Below are 15,781 nucleotides of genomic sequence, written 5' to 3'. Positions count from 1 at the left end.
AGCTCAAATACAAGCAACAGGATCAAAGCACCCGTTCGGCACCAAGAAGTCAGCCTGTGTTAACAGCTCCAGCCCTGCAGTAAGAGGAGTAGCAGAAGTACCTGATTATATAGCTCCTTTCATGTCAGTTACACAGTACAGGCGTTACACATTTATCAATCACACGGAGTCGCACACGTTTCAAACGCCAAGCAGGTCTTTCATACACTGCATTTTATATCAGTCAGTCAGTCAGTCAGGTGAGGTAAGAAGGGTGCCAGTTTTCAGTCCATGAAGATGTCCTTCGTCTTCTAGTGTTTCCAGAGCTTCAGAGAACACACATGCACACACATTCGTCCCTTCAGCATGTTTCCTCCCCTATTTCATTTTGATGGCTGTGTTTGATCGAAATCAGAATTTGTTGTACCGATTCACAGAAACCATGTCTGCTTTCCCCCCAAACCGTCTGTAGACTGCAGTGCACGTCTGTGGGTGTCGCAGGGTCTGAAGCTCTAATGAACGAAGCCGACACACGGTGATAGATGGGCAGATGTGAAAGGCACTATATGACAGACTGATAGATCAAACAAATGAACAAACCAACTCTAGTTAGCTTTTACAGAAGCTCAATAAATAAATATGCACCGGAGTTATGAAAAAGCAGGCCCAGTCACAGAGAGGCACTATAAAGGCTTACCGTCATAGGTATGAAGGAGCCCCCGTAGTGTTTGCTGACCCACTTCTGCTGAATATTTTCAAAAGCGTCGCTTTAACACCCTCGGTCCAGAGCTACTAGGACACCTGCTCCTGCACGTGACATCAGTATCAAAAAGGAGATATCCAGTTAGGTGTGTGTGTGTTATTAGCTGAAGCACTTTGTGTTTGTGACTTATGAGTACTTAATGCCGTGAACTGCAGAGGGTTTGCACATTTTCTCTTGCAACTCTGCATTTATAAAAATAACAGAAGTTCGTGACGCTTGTCAAGTTACCAAGAGACAACACATCGTCCTCTGTCACTCCGCCTGCTACTGCCCTTATGAAAGACAGCCACTTCCTGCCAAAGACCACTTGTGACCATTCCACTCACTCATAACAGACCTACTCTAGGACGGCCCGTCACCATGTGCATCAAGACTTCAACCAATGCTATCTTATATCAGCATGTAATAGCCAATCATTCAAAGTCCCCCCCCCCAACGCTGATGCATGTCTGGTTCAAATAATGCACCTGGTCATTGCTTGTGTGGAGGTTGCATGTTCTCCCTATGTGTGTGTGGGATTCTGTCCCACATCCCTAAACATGGACAGGTTTGACCCATGTGGGGGTCCACACCGAGTTCTGCTTTCTTCCTTTCCCTGTAACTCTGAAACAGATTTAAGAATTTTTAAAAATGTCCTGTTGTGTAACAATAGAGAAGTGTGTACCCTGAAGAAGTGCCACCTTGTGCTGGTGCCCACCGATTCTGCCCTTAGGTGCAATAGATTAGCTTTGAATGAAGTACCCAGTGCCGCCTTTTGGTCACTCACCTCGCTATCTCTGACTGTTTACCCAGCCTGCCCTGACTTGCACAGTTTGTTTCTGTGAGTGAAACAGTAACTATGGAAGGCTGGCGTGCCCCCAACAAAGTACATCAGTGTGCCAGGGCAGCACATGGGCATATCGCAGAGAAATGTCTGACTGCTTGTCCACACTGATAGCCTTCTCCTGACCCAACAGCAATTCTAATGGAGATTTTAGAAGGTTGGTGTCCACTAACCCTAACCCTGAGGGGCAGGACAGCCCATAGACCTTGACGCATGTGTGTGTGTGTGTGACCAACTGACCCCTGCTTGTCCACAAGCATTGTTCAGTACTGGTCTGTATTCCCACACAACTGCAGTACAAGCACAAGAAGAGTTTCCATGGGGGCTTTTGTTTTGGTTTACAGAACATTTTAAAGGAACGCGGTCAACTCGAGTGACGTCATTTCCGGCTCCGATGTCCGAGGTAAATGGAACGCAGCCTACTGTGCAAAGCGATTACTGCAGTGTTAGGTAACTTCGATGCTTAGCAACAAAACGTGTGTGGCGCATGTGCAGGGGCGGCATCTGGGACGTCTGCAGCACGGGTTGGCTTGTCCTTCAATGAAGGAAAGCAGGTCTGAAATCTCAACTTTGAGCACAAAGCAGTGTGGCGACAACATGGACAACGTCAGGGAGAAGCCTCAGCTGCAGACTTATCGTCATCCCAGACTGATGTTCTGATTTATTTTTTGTTTAAAACAATTAGTGGATTGTGGAGGCACTGAGGTAAACAAAGGTGCAGGTACAGCTTGTAGGGCTGGTGATGCCATTAAAACACTAAATGTGATGCGCGGAATGCTCTGTGGCAGCTGCCCACACGCTTAGCTCGCTCAGCTTTACCATATGAAATGTAATCCATTATATCATTCAAATATGAATAAGAATCCTTAATACAAAATCCGATGCCAGTCCTGTAAAGTGCAGTGACACACACCGTCATTGTCCTACCTGGCATAATTAAGACCCGACATCAGGCCTTTGGATTGAAAATGTGTCCAAAATATCACAAATAAAACACTCTGGCCAGCAGAATCCAGAATTCCCAAAAAGAATGTAATATTCTAAATTGCACCCCCGAATACCCCCCACCCCTTAAATTACTGTCACCATCATTGTCACCGTTTATCCTGATGAGGGCTGCAGCACCAACACACTTGAACTGTGCCAAGTAGGCTACCTAACACAAAGCAAATTCCTCTGCACTTCCTGGGGAATTCCCAGACACCCCCAGTCCCGCTCACACCGATTAAACCTCCAGAGTGCCCTGAGCTCTTCTTCCAGTGGGACGTTCCTGGTACACCTCACATGCTAAGTGTGAAATGGGCATCCAAATGAAACACTCCACAAAGTGCATGTAGAGAGCATCTGCAAACCCCTGCGACACCTCAAGTACCTACGCAGGAACAAACGACTGGCCAGCTGTTCCACAGTCAGGCTGGAATCACCATTGGAAGTTCAGTTCTCAGGTGGTGTCTCTATTCCTGTACCCCTGTATAGGTGTCCCTGACAGGTTGAAGAATGGGAACTGGAACATATCCTTATGCCCCTTTTTAAAAATGGGGACCACCACTATAGTCTGCCAGACCTAAGGCAAAACACCCCAGCCATATCCCCAACTAATGCTTCTGGTACTGCCTTTGTCAAGGAGGACATAACCACCGGGTTTAGGAGGAAAAGTTCTCCAATAGTGCAGGCCACCTCAGCCTGTGGCAACAATTGAACTTTTAGCATGACAATGACCAAAGGAATACAACCAAGACAATGACAAGTCTCAGAATGCCCTCGAGTGACCCAGCCAAATGTCCAAAACATGTTTCCATCTTCAAATCTCTCCACACAAGTCCCCTCCAATCTAATGAAGCTTGAGAGGTTTTGCCAGAAAGAATGGAATTAACTGCCCAAACCCAGGTGTGCAAAACTTGTAGAGACTTACTGTAAAAGACTCAAAGCTGAAATTGCTTTCAAAGGGGATTCTACAAAGTGGTAAATTAGAGGAGTGAATACTTACAAGAATGAGAGATTTCAGTTTGATTTGTGATAAATGTACAAACCTTTCTGAAAACATGCTGTTACTGTGGGCAACGAATTGCAGATTGATGGGAAAAAATGGCAAAATGATCCATTTAAAAGTAAATCTACAACAAAAGTGTTTAGAACATGAAGGCATCTGAATACTTTCTGAAGCCACTGTATATGACTTGATCTTTCACACAAACACCATAACGCAGAGGGGTCAGGAGCATGCACTGATAACACAGATGTTTCAACAAGTCACAGGAAATGTATTGCAGCTTTATAGAAGGAAATAATTAACAGTCGTTCATTTTTAAACTCCTGACTTACTGACTTCTGCTAGCAGTGTGTTCAACTCCCTCTATAGGTTTCTTTATGATTAGGAGAGCACTTGTGCATTTTGAGTGTCACCTCTTTAAACCACACTCCCATCTACAAACATTTTCTGTGACCCTCCAATGTCCACGTGGCGCACAAGGGGTGGCACAGCAGGTTCTACAATTTACTTTGCCTGCTGCATGTAACCTAACCAGGGGTTGTGAACAGACTGGCGTCCCGTCACAAGAAAGGCCCACAAGGGTTATACTCGGATAGCATGGACTGTCTCGTGCCTGGGAAGTGTCACCCGAGACACTGTTTTTACGAGGGCCCACCCCATAGTGTGCATTGTGCACTGGAGTGCAGATATAAAGTGCATTAAGATGGGGTCTACTCTGGAAATGCATGACATATAATCTTATTCAATACCCAACTCTGGCTCACGGTGTGACCCTGAGCTGGTAGCTTCACCTTGAATACCACGTATTGGAGAAATAAGGAACGGTTGTGTTATAATGAAGATGTAAAGCACAGAGGGGTGGTCTTCATTATCATTAGTGTTTAAACTCAGTCGAGTTTCTCTTCACCTCATTTTTTCCATAATGTGAACCTTTTGTGAGAGAAGAATATGCAGAACTCAAAGAGAATGAAAAGAATGTCAGCTCTGCTGTATTTAATGTGACTGATTCCATAGTCTTAAATTCAAAGACTAACACTGGCATGTTGCCCATTCATGCTTTAAAAGGCAAAAAGCCAAGAGCCGATCCTGAAGTGCAAGTGGTCAAGCCGTCAGATGGTAAAGACAAGATGTCACCAGGATGAAATATGACCCAGGCACTTGTTAAACAAAGCTTTTATTGATACGACCCGGAGAGTGATTTTAATGCTCAGGTGGGATACGCAGCCGGATCGTCCAGCACTGCATGCATCCCAAAGAAGCTTTTATTTCATGGGAGACAGTTTATGTAACTGATCTGAAAAGCGAAAGTCTTATACGACCTAATAAAATTTGCAAATTAATCACTGTTTTACATGGATCCTATGAAAGCAAGTGCTATCACGGGATACTCTTCAAGAAAAGATACTAAGCAATACAATATTACATGATAATTCTTTGAAGACTTGTGGTGTTACTAAATTAGCCCCAATACAGGGTTGTGTGTCCCATGATGGAGCTAAACTGGGACAGGATTTTAGTGCCATTCCCACTTCTCTTGGTACTGGCTCACTGGTAACCTGAACAGCAAACACGGACGCAAAAGCCGCAGTAGTGATAACAATTTTTGGATACGCTTTACTGTTTTACCAGCATGGAGACGAAACATAAAAACACACCACAATAAAGACAACCGCAGTGAAAAATAATTGTGGCATGTTCTGTTAAAATAAAATTACAAATCATTAAAATTCATGAAAATTTAATGTCAATTTAAAGTTTCTACAAGAGGAAGAAAGTGTGCACATGCATTCAAAGCAGGATGTCTGTGGTGTTAGAGAGCAGTCTCCCTCGCTCTGATTTGATTAAGTTATGTTAAAAAAAAAAAAAAAAAAAAAAAAAAAAACGGCATCAAATGCCTTAATCTGATTTACTGCAGGAATGTATTGCATCATAGATTTTACTCGCACTATGAATGTTCTTTGACTCTAATCTCTTCAGTGAATCAAGAGAATTCAATACATCCAGTAACTTTTCCCAGAATAAAATGCCCTTCTTGTGTTTCCCTGTCTTTTGGCTTTTATGTGTGCTACACACTGGTGCTTTTAAAACCACTGGGCCTTTGTTTCCTTTGGAGATTTATTTCCGGTGTGCTTTTACTGTTACACAAATTTAGTTTGCTTTGTTTCTTGTTTTTTACTTCATTACTACATCATATATGCTCCATGTTTGTAGTTCCACAAGTACTGGCCGGTAGTGTGGTGTAGTGATTAAGGCTGTGGACTCAAATCCCACCACTGACACTGTGTGACCCTGAGCATGTCACTCCACCAGGCAAAACAAAAGAACTGTAACAAATATGTATCTCAGAAATCACAAGTGCCTATGGATAAAGGTGGCTGTCAAGTAATGACATTCATGACTTTTTTAACCTATTTTCTGTTTATGGTAACATTTGTGTGGAATGGATGCTTGTGCTAATTCTCCTTCGCAGCAATGCTAAAATTGATATTCTTCAATTATTTTGAATATCCCATAATCTGATACTGTTGGTAAAGCTTCTTTTAGAACTTGTCCAAAAATGGACAAGAACTGCCAAAGCAGAAACCAGTGATGCTACACAGGGGGACTTATGCACCAGTGCAGAGGAAGAGGTGACAGACATGGGCCCCATTTCAGCTACTGCTCTCTGCCTGGCACTGCAGACCTGGACTGGACCCAAAGATGTGCTCCACATCTGAACACCCGCACCAAGTAGTTAGCAGATGTCACCAAAAAACGTTATACATGATTATACAGAAAACACTCCTGATCTGAGGAAGGTAACAGTTAAAGTAGGGATGAATATGAAAGGCGGCATGAATCACTAAGCAGGAAATGAAGGATAAAGTCAAATGCTAAGGTAAGCACTGAAAGCATAATTTACAAAAAGGGAGAATAAAATGAATATAATAATGTGGCTCTACATGTTAACATCCCACATTGATCAGCTAGAATAAATGGCAGATGCAAAAAAATAAATAAATAAATAAAATTAAAAAAAAAACCCAACAGACTGGCATAGAAAAAGAATGCAAAGCACTTTCGAATAAATTAATAGAATTAGAAGACAAAGCAAAAAAAAAAAAAAAAGCCTAGAATTCTTCTACAGGGATGGAATGTGAAAATCGTATGAAACCAATGTTTAAGAGCATCACTAAAATATGAGGAAAAGTGGAAAACCAAAAAGCTGAAAGAGCACCATCGTCAAATCGGACAAACTTGGGGGGAAAAAGGAAATGTGCCGTTCTGTGCCAGGGAGAAGGCAGACATTCTGCTCAGTAACAATCGGATGTTGATCTTTCAGGACGTTTCTGCAGTGACCTTTGGGGGGAAACAAAAGACTGCGTATAATGCTACGTATAACAGTGAGTGTGCTGTAAGCAACAGGCAAAGCCCACTGTGTCAAACTATCTCGGGGGCCATGGATGAAGGTTACACCCACATATACAAAACTCCTAATGAGGCGGAAAAACCTTACTGTAAATATACTGAACTTCTTTCTAGTGTCCTAAAAAACTTAAAAGGGCCAGAAACAGAGTATAGAATGGATAGGATGAAATATGCATTGGGCATGAATTTGTAATAAGGAAAATACAGGAAACAACTGTTAAAACTTTGTGATCTTTTAATTTATTATATAAAAGTGCCATAAAAGAAAACTCCAACCAGAAATATTTTTTTTAAATATGTCACTTCCCCCATGTAGATTGTAGTGTTGGCTGAGAAACATCTTTCTTTAATTGTAACGTTTTCGTGGCGAACGGATATAAAGTCTCAGAATGGGACCCAATGGCGACCAAAGCGAAGACAACAGAAAACAAAAATGTTCATGAAAAAAAACTTGCGTTACTCGTGTTGAATAATCCACATAATCATGTCACTCAGTCCTATGCTTATGATGGGCTAAGTGCATATATTTTGTTAAAATATTGAACAAAATATTTAAAACGAAACTAGCCTACAAACAGGGTGCACCTTCATATGAAATCACGCTTTTACATTGACAACCCACCAGTCTCCCTCAGTTACTGGTCAAGAGTCCTGTCTTCAATTCAAAAGCACAACCCTGTGTGAAGGGCATTTCTATCAAAAACTCGATTATATCCTTTCTACAAGAAAACACGAGGTGAAACGTTTTTCTTGACCATCGGCACAAACTACATGGAGTAAGTACCATATAAAAAATATATTTCTGGGTGGAGTATTCCTTTAATCTCTTACTTTAATTATCCACCTGTCTCAGATAGCTACAACAGTTTTTGGGTATTCTTTTTTCTGTTTTTCATTATTACTGTGTTTTATCATTACAACAATTTAAGTTTTATTTCTTAACTATATAATTCTTTATTGAGCATAAACAAATCTTTCTACATCTTCTTGTGCTACCCTATTATTTACCTATTTAATACATTTAGTAATAATACTTAGAAAGGAACAAGAGAATATTATAAACATTCCTTTCTCTTTCTGCTGTCTTCCCTCTTTTAAATACAAAGACAGAATTTGAATAATTTATGACTGTAGTTCATTCGAGTCTAATTCCAGCTATTTTGTTTTATTTACTTCATTGTTTTATCCTTTTGTCATACTGTGACCAGTTATTCATATTTCAATATCTTACTGTTCTGGGAAATCTGTGTTCCAGGAATGCCATGCCATAGTCATTCTGAGACTGCATTAGCGCTGGCCAGGAAAATATTTCCCTTGAAAAAAAAAAATAATTTTTTTTTTTTTTATTATTTAGGTCTATAAAAAAATTGTTTAACCCAGAACCATTAATGCTTTTTCACTTATGTTGTTGATGAAGACATCTCACTTCCTAGAGATACTGTACATTTGCCAGAGATCCACTTAAGGATCAGGTTTGAATTGGAAGAAGAGCTTGCTTAAAGATAATATTGGACCCTGCAGGGCACTACGGTATAATGGTGGGGGTAAAACTACATGAATCTAAATGAATTGTAATGAATATTCATGCACTAAATATGGAGGTTAAACGATTTATGGTGAAAATACTTGCAGAACCGTATAATGGCAGGAGATGTGAATTGTTTTTGGTGAAAGTCATAACAAATAGAACTCCCCAAAAGTGATGTTTTGGTAAAAAATCAAATCATATCAAATGATATCTTTTGCAGCATACCCCGTGCCATATGCTTCAAACACAAGTTGACTTAATCCTCACTAAATATCACATTTGCGTTATTACGGTTGCTCTCCGGCTGAATAAAAGTCTTTTTGCAACACAAACAAGGACATTCCCAGCCATGTAAAAGGTAATTGACAATATTCTACTCCCTTTATAAGGAATTAAATTACTAAAGTTAGGTTCACTTTGCTAATATACTAATCAAATTTCATCTGAACGTGACGGGAACAGCTGACCTGTGGTCACAGATGTGCATTCTGTGCTTCAAATGACATTTATTATGATATACATTCAAACTATGACCTAAGAGACTGAACATATGGGAATACCATATTGCACGAGAGACTGTATGCATGTCTTATGCTGCCAAGGTTTTAGCTGCAATGCATAAAACTAACCACACACCGCTGTAAGGAATCCATTCAGGATCAGAAGTCTAGGACTTTGACATTTTTAAACACTTCACATTTGTGGGTGCTGCAGTGCATACCCTCCACCAAGAACTCAAAAGTACAAAAGAGGGGTATTTACCTAAAATACAAGGTAAGATTTACAATCTGGGAAAACACAAAATTAAAGAAAACAATCGATGCCTTGAACCTATGCCTCTTATGCTGCCTACCAGCGGGCCCTTGGCTCTGCTCAGCACCCAAACCTAAGCTCTCTGAACCAGTGGCCAGAAAGAAGCTGTTAAGAGGCCTGCTAGGGTTATTTTTGGATGTGTTGTCTTTGTGGGTTGCACTAATACTACTCAGACACATTTACAGTACACATCAGTGTATCTGGCCAGTAAAGTGAATTCTGATGAAATCTGTCACTTTCACTCGTCAAAGCTGAGAGGGCGGGTTCTAGCGAGTACTGATTTTTTGATTGGTGAATCGGTGGTAGAGGGGACATAAGCCTTTGGCCATCAAGTCATTCTAAGACTGCATTACTGCTGGCAGGCCCCGCCTTCGGCATAGGCGAAGTAGGCGACCGCCTAGGGGCCCGGATCGACTCCTTGGTCTAATTTTCACACATTTCGCAGAGCTTCCGGGGGGCCCCTGGACCCCCCTTTCGCCTAGGGCCCCATAATACCCAAGACCGGGCCTGCTGCTGGCCATCAAGTTCCACATTTACAGCCGACTCCTCAGATGCAGTACCCCTAATGATGAATTTTGTTTTTCTTGAATGAAAGCTGGTGCTTCACACAGGAATTCTGACCAACTTTTTCTCGCACTCGAATCCAACGCACACCCGAGTTTTCGCAAGAGGCACAGGTTTCCCAAAGCACATACATGCACTTTACAAACAATTCACCAATAAGAAAAACAACAAATCTGCCACAAATGTACCGCCATATGAAGAATGAGGATACCATTCACATTAAACGGCTCACACTTCATCCTACCGTATCTGCGTTGGCATTATACCATTGGGGTTCTGTAAATACATGATATTGGGGTGTCGCGTCTGACTTTGACATTGTTAGGGTGTCCGGATTTTCAAAGCCCTAAACTGAAACATTCGTATATAGGCCAACCAAATTGTGTGGTTCAAAAATGGGTACACAACTCATTAACCCTGCAAGAGTGCCGCAAATAACATTGAAAATGTTGGGTATATTGTGCACCTTGTAAAATGCACAAGAAAACGAGGTCCCTCTGCTGGGGGTTCACTTGGCGTTTCAGCGGCCTAAAAACGGCTAACAACTCCCGGAGGCGGTGCAGAAAAATGGGACTCGTAGCCTCAACTCGGGACGTCGGCTCACCGCACCCCTTGAAGCACACAGTCTTACAGGCATTAATGATAACATCTCGATATTTGTACAATTAATGCAAACTAATGAACTACATTAATATAACTTTAAGGAAGGATATACATTTGTGCTCACCCAAGCCGACGATATCGAGGAAACCGCCGCAGTGTTCTTGCTTCTCTTCATGATTTTTTTATACGTTTTCTCGGCTGAAGTTTTACGCCACCATTCTTTCACTGTTTTTGTTACGTAACCCTGAAAGTTGAAATAAACGCCGCTGTCGTCCAGTGCGCTGGTAATTTTATTTCACACGAGACAGAATGTCAGCGTTGTGAGCGCGAACTCCCAGCGTTTGAAATGGCGCGAAGAGCAGGTCTTCGCTACCGGCTGGTCACGTGGGTGACGTCAGCGGTCTCCTACCAATCAGTGTCGCGGCGTCAGGCGGTTAAGTCCTCTGCCACAAACCGCCGAATTTCACGGGTGACTCCTGGAATCCTCCGCAAAAAAAGGTAAGTAGTGGAAATATAAATCTATTCCAGTGAAACGACATTTGTTAAGCTTGTGAACCATTTCGGTATGTAGTAAGAAAGGTTGTCATGTGAGCGTCGTTGCGGTTCTGAGGAGGGGCCATCCTCCCGGATACCAACGCCGGACTCTTTGGCCGTAGAAATTTGTGTTGGTTTACTCCCCCAGGTTTCTCTTTTTGGGCCCAGGCGGTATGACGGCAGAGGTGCAGATCCAAATGAAAGAGATATAAAAGTATGCTGCCATGATGTAGAAAGTGAACGAGAATCTGGGCGAGGACAGCGTTACAGGTAGTTCGAAGCAGGCGCCCGGTGTTTGTTTGTGTGGAGTTTGGATGTTTGCTCCCGGTTTACCTCCACGTTCTCAAAGACGTGCATATTGCGGCGTTGTTGACGACACTAAGTTACCCTGGGACGCTCAGCCTGTTTGTGTCGCTCTTGATGCCGCTGGGGTCTTCTCAATCCTGACCCTACATTGAATTAAGAGGTTTTGGGGATGTTATGTTATAAAGATACAGGCCCGTGAAATGAGAAGCCAACCAAAGATGGCAACACAACTACTCAAATTCAACAACGAGTGTTTTTCTGTCCATACCACGACGTTGCTGTCTCGAGCCGTCGATCCCACGCCGCGTTTACTGGTGAAGCTGCTGCCCGCCGTTAAGATCTGGGGACAAGTCCAACAGCTGGTGGGAAAGGGGAATCCGGTGTTTGCTAATCCGGAGTGAAGCTAATGTCAATTGTGCTTATTAGCCAATTAGTACGAGCAGGTGGCGGGGTAGTGCAGCGGATTTTAAGTGCCTGTTGTTGCTGGGTCGCTGTGTGACGGCATCGGCCTCAGTAAATGAAGCAGCGTACGTGTAGAAAAGGGAAGGCTTCCTTGCATTTCCTCAAATCAAGCAAATCCCCCAATCTGTCCGTCAAACCACCAATTCAAATGTCACCGTTGGGCGGTGTGGCGCAGTGTTTAATGTGACGGCCTCACAGCGCCAGCCACTTCGATTCACTTCCCAGGCCGGTAACTGCTTGTGTTCCTCTTCCCTGGAGACTTAAGTGTTTCTTCACCTCTCGATGTTCTGTAAGTTTGCCAATTCCTGGCTGTGAACGCCGAGATGGACTGGAGCTGGGCATGGGTTGGGCATCTTCCTTTTGTGGTCAGGATTGGCATCAGCTCTGCCAAATCGGGGATACAAACTAAGTGCCACGAGAGAGACATCATCCATACATCTTCTGAACCCGCATGTCCGAGGCAGGATCGCGGGGCAGCTGGAGCCTACCCTGGCAAGTAGCGGGCGCAAGGCAGGAGCAATCCCCGAGCAGGGCACCAGTCCATCGCAGTGTGAACACAAACATACACGGGCCTATTGAATATATAAAGGGGTGGCAGCCGTCTTTGTAACCTTAGTGTAAATTTTGGTCACATCCATTTACATAAGTCGTAAGTATTCTTAAAAATATACAGTCAAGCCCGGAATGAGAACCCCCCCCCCCCCCCCCCCCCCGGTGGATTAGCTTCTTAATAGACAGCAGCGTGAGCGTTTAATTGGGTTGGGGGCCAGTTGATTGGTAAAAAGGTTCCCTTTTACCGTCACAAACCCCTGGGTGCCCACTGCTGATAGATCTGCCCCAACATCCAGCCCTCCGACCATTTTTTTTAGAATTAGTTTACTCGAGGTCGGGGGGAAGGCGGGGCAGTTTCAGGATTGGCGGCATTACGGGAACCAAACCTGGACTGGGCGCCAGCGCCTTGCACACTCTAAACGGTACTGGTTCTGTAGTGGCAGTTTAGTGGTTTGTGTGGTAGCTCCCTCTCTCTTATAAAGAACCACCCTATCCAAGGGCTGTTTGCACATGAAGTTGGTTCTTTAGGCTTTGAAGAGGTGCATAATATGTGGACAAAACAGAAACCTTTACTGTCTCGAAGACAACCTAGCAGGATACGAACAGATCAACAAAAGCTGAACTTAGCTTGTATTGTTATTTACAACGAAAGTCCTTTCAAAATCAGCAACACAGTGTTTGATATTTTACACATCTGTTCTCATATTCATGGTTATTTATGGAGCGTGTTATGAATAATATAAGTAAGGATTCCTTCTGATACCTGAACCGCTGAAGGTTCTTTTGGAAACCAAAAACGGATCCCCGTGGCATCGCCCTGAAGTACCACTCTGGCACACTTTTTTTTTTTTTTTTTTTTAAAGTGCACGGTGCACTTCCATGGGTGACGATTTACACAATGACAGTTAACCCTGCATGTAGCCGGAGGGGGAAAAATGAAAAGTAAAAGCAGGCATACTTAAACAGGGAGGAACTGCAGTCTCCCCGCAGGCAGACCCTGGGCGCAGCGGTTAGCGCCGCTTTAGCTCAGCTTGTTGCGTTGATTTTTGTGACGTACCCAAGTAAATTGATCCGTTAAGTTGTCTCATATGAGCACCCCAGTTTCACTCTGAATAACGCATAAACTTTGGCATCGCTTCTTTATACCCAAGTGTGCACTTTAATGATGTCGCGTTACATTTCCCGGAATGTTAAGATGTTGTACGCTGTGAAAGTCGTCCATTAAAGCCAACCCCGATCTGCGTTTGCTGGCTCACGGTGTTTGATCAGCTGTAGTTTAGCTCCCCTCGTATCTCTGACGTCGAGCCTTTCTTCGTACACGCTGGAAACCGCCGATGTTTGATTTATAATTTACTTCTCTTTATATTGCACAACGCACTCCTACGGACCAGTCGTACTGGAAAGTTGAAACCAGCAAGTTGCTGGACTTCCCCTGGGGTCGGAAGGTCGCTTCCAGAAGACTGGTTTCCACTATAATTTTGTGGCAACTCCAGTCTAACAGGGCGGGGCTTTTCGGACACTCTTGGCCCTCTGAGTGGTATAAAGTGAAGGGGGGTGGGCGTGGGGAATGTCGAAGGGTGGGATGGACTGCTCTCACGTCTGGTGTGAATGAAAGTGCGCTTTCCTATGCGCCGCCACTCTCCGGCTCTTGTCATGTTCGCTCGCGGCACCAGAAAGCGACACTCCGGCAGATCGGTAAGTACCCGCACCGCTCGATACCTTTATTGCTCCTACGATCGCCATCCTCTTGTCAGATAAGAAAAGTTAATAATTAAGAGCGTACATCCTGGCTTCGTGTCCGTTTACCACGCTCTTCCTCAAGGTGTTTCGGGGGGTACTTAGCAAAACGAGCCGCAGCTGTAAAAGGTTCCTGCCTAAGAGCCGGGACGGCGATAGCGAGAGGCTGACAGGGATGGTCGCCTTTTACTTTATGCTTTTGTAGCTTGAGTTAAGCCCCGTGAGAATTAATGGCTACAATGAGGCTCGTAGAAAACACACTGACACATTTTTGTTACTAATTTGACTTTTCCCCCTGAGGTAAGAAAGTAATGCGATGAAGGCTTTTTTTTTCTCCAAAACTACAATTACGCCACATCCTTAACAAACCCGAACGACAAAAGCGAAATTAATCTTGATATGACGTGGAGTAGATTCAGTTCATGTTGGTATGAATGGGCAGATATTGTTCCTTTCCATATTTGTTAATCAGTTTCTGCCTTGTTTGAACTCCTCTTTGTGTGCTAATTCTGTAATGAGAAGTCAAGCCAAATGGTACTTTTTATTGGCTAACTAAACCCATTACAGTATTCAAGCTTTGAAGGCAACTCGGGCCCCTTCAGTCAGTTTGTAATCCTCTCTCCTGAAGAAGGGGCCTGAGTTGCCTCGAAAAGCTTGCGTATTGTAATCTTTTTAGTTTGCCAATAAAAGGTGTCATTTTGCTTGACTTCTCATTACATCCATAATGGCTAACATGGTACAACACCCAAGTACTGCATACTAATTCTGAATTTAGAGATTGGTTCGATTTATATTTGCATTTTATAAAAGCATTTAACCTGATAACTTGTCATAACACTCTGCGCCTCCTGGGAATTATACCAAAATAAACTGGAATTGAGTAGAATGACTCACAATGTGAGAAAAGCTACTATATGTGAGCTTTGTAGATGGGGGTTTCCTTACTCCGAACTGGGACCCCCTCATCACTTCAGGTTTGTCATGGCTGAGAAAGTGAAACCCAATAACGTCAATAAATAAGTAAGGGCACAGGTAAGATACCAGACTAAGCTCCACAATAATGGCACAAAGCTTGAAATATACAAAATGTTTAAAACTGGCAGTATTATGCACATTACAATAAACCTATCCTAGATCCATCCATCCATTATCCAACCCGCTATATCATAACTACAGGGTCACGGGGGGTCTGCTGGAGCCAATCCCAGCCAACACAGGGCGCAAGGCAGGAAACAAACCCCGGGCAGGGCGCCAGTCCACCGCAGGGCTCCCTATCCTAGATCTCATTATTATTTGTTCTTTGGCTGATACCTTTATCCAAGGCAACTTAAAACACTGAGGGATTTAATTAGTTTCATTACCTTTGCTTTTTTAATCGGAACACAGGCAGGTGAAGTGACTTGCTCAGGGTCACACACTGTCGGTAACAGGATTTGAACCCACGACACCAGGGTTTGAAATCCAGAGCCTTCACCGCTATGCCGCACATCACTGCTCATTATCATTTAACCGAGAGCCAAACTCCTGCTGACCTCAGTGCTCGCCGTCTGATGGCAGAGGCACTTCACACACAGCAAATTACAGCTGAGGGGAAATCAACGTGAACTTGAGCTGCAGAAAGTGTACAGTAGAATTCCGCTTTTATAATATACAAGGAACCCAAAAAGAACCTGTTAAGCATACAATTAACAAAGAAAATGTGCAGGAAATTCACAATGA

At 43.3% G+C, this 15,781-nt stretch overlaps 1 protein-coding gene across 1 annotated transcript in view; it reads left to right on the top strand.

Moving 5' to 3' along the window:
- Window positions 1–13,918: 13,918 nt before the first annotated feature.
- The window catches only part of prickle2b (prickle homolog 2b), a 155,926-nt gene continuing 154,063 nt past the window's right edge, over window positions 13,919–15,781 (top strand). The window contains exon 1 of the mRNA XM_051921199.1: window positions 13,919–14,020. Coding sequence (XP_051777159.1) covers window positions 13,934–14,020 — 87 coding nt within the window. The 5' untranslated portion in view covers window positions 13,919–13,933. The remainder of the gene's footprint in view (window positions 14,021–15,781) is intronic.

This window comes from Erpetoichthys calabaricus, chromosome 18 (assembly GCF_900747795.2).
Source record: "Erpetoichthys calabaricus chromosome 18, fErpCal1.3, whole genome shotgun sequence".
Taxonomy (NCBI): Eukaryota; Metazoa; Chordata; class Cladistia; order Polypteriformes; family Polypteridae; genus Erpetoichthys; species Erpetoichthys calabaricus.
This window is presented reverse-complemented; position numbering and strand designations above follow the sequence as displayed.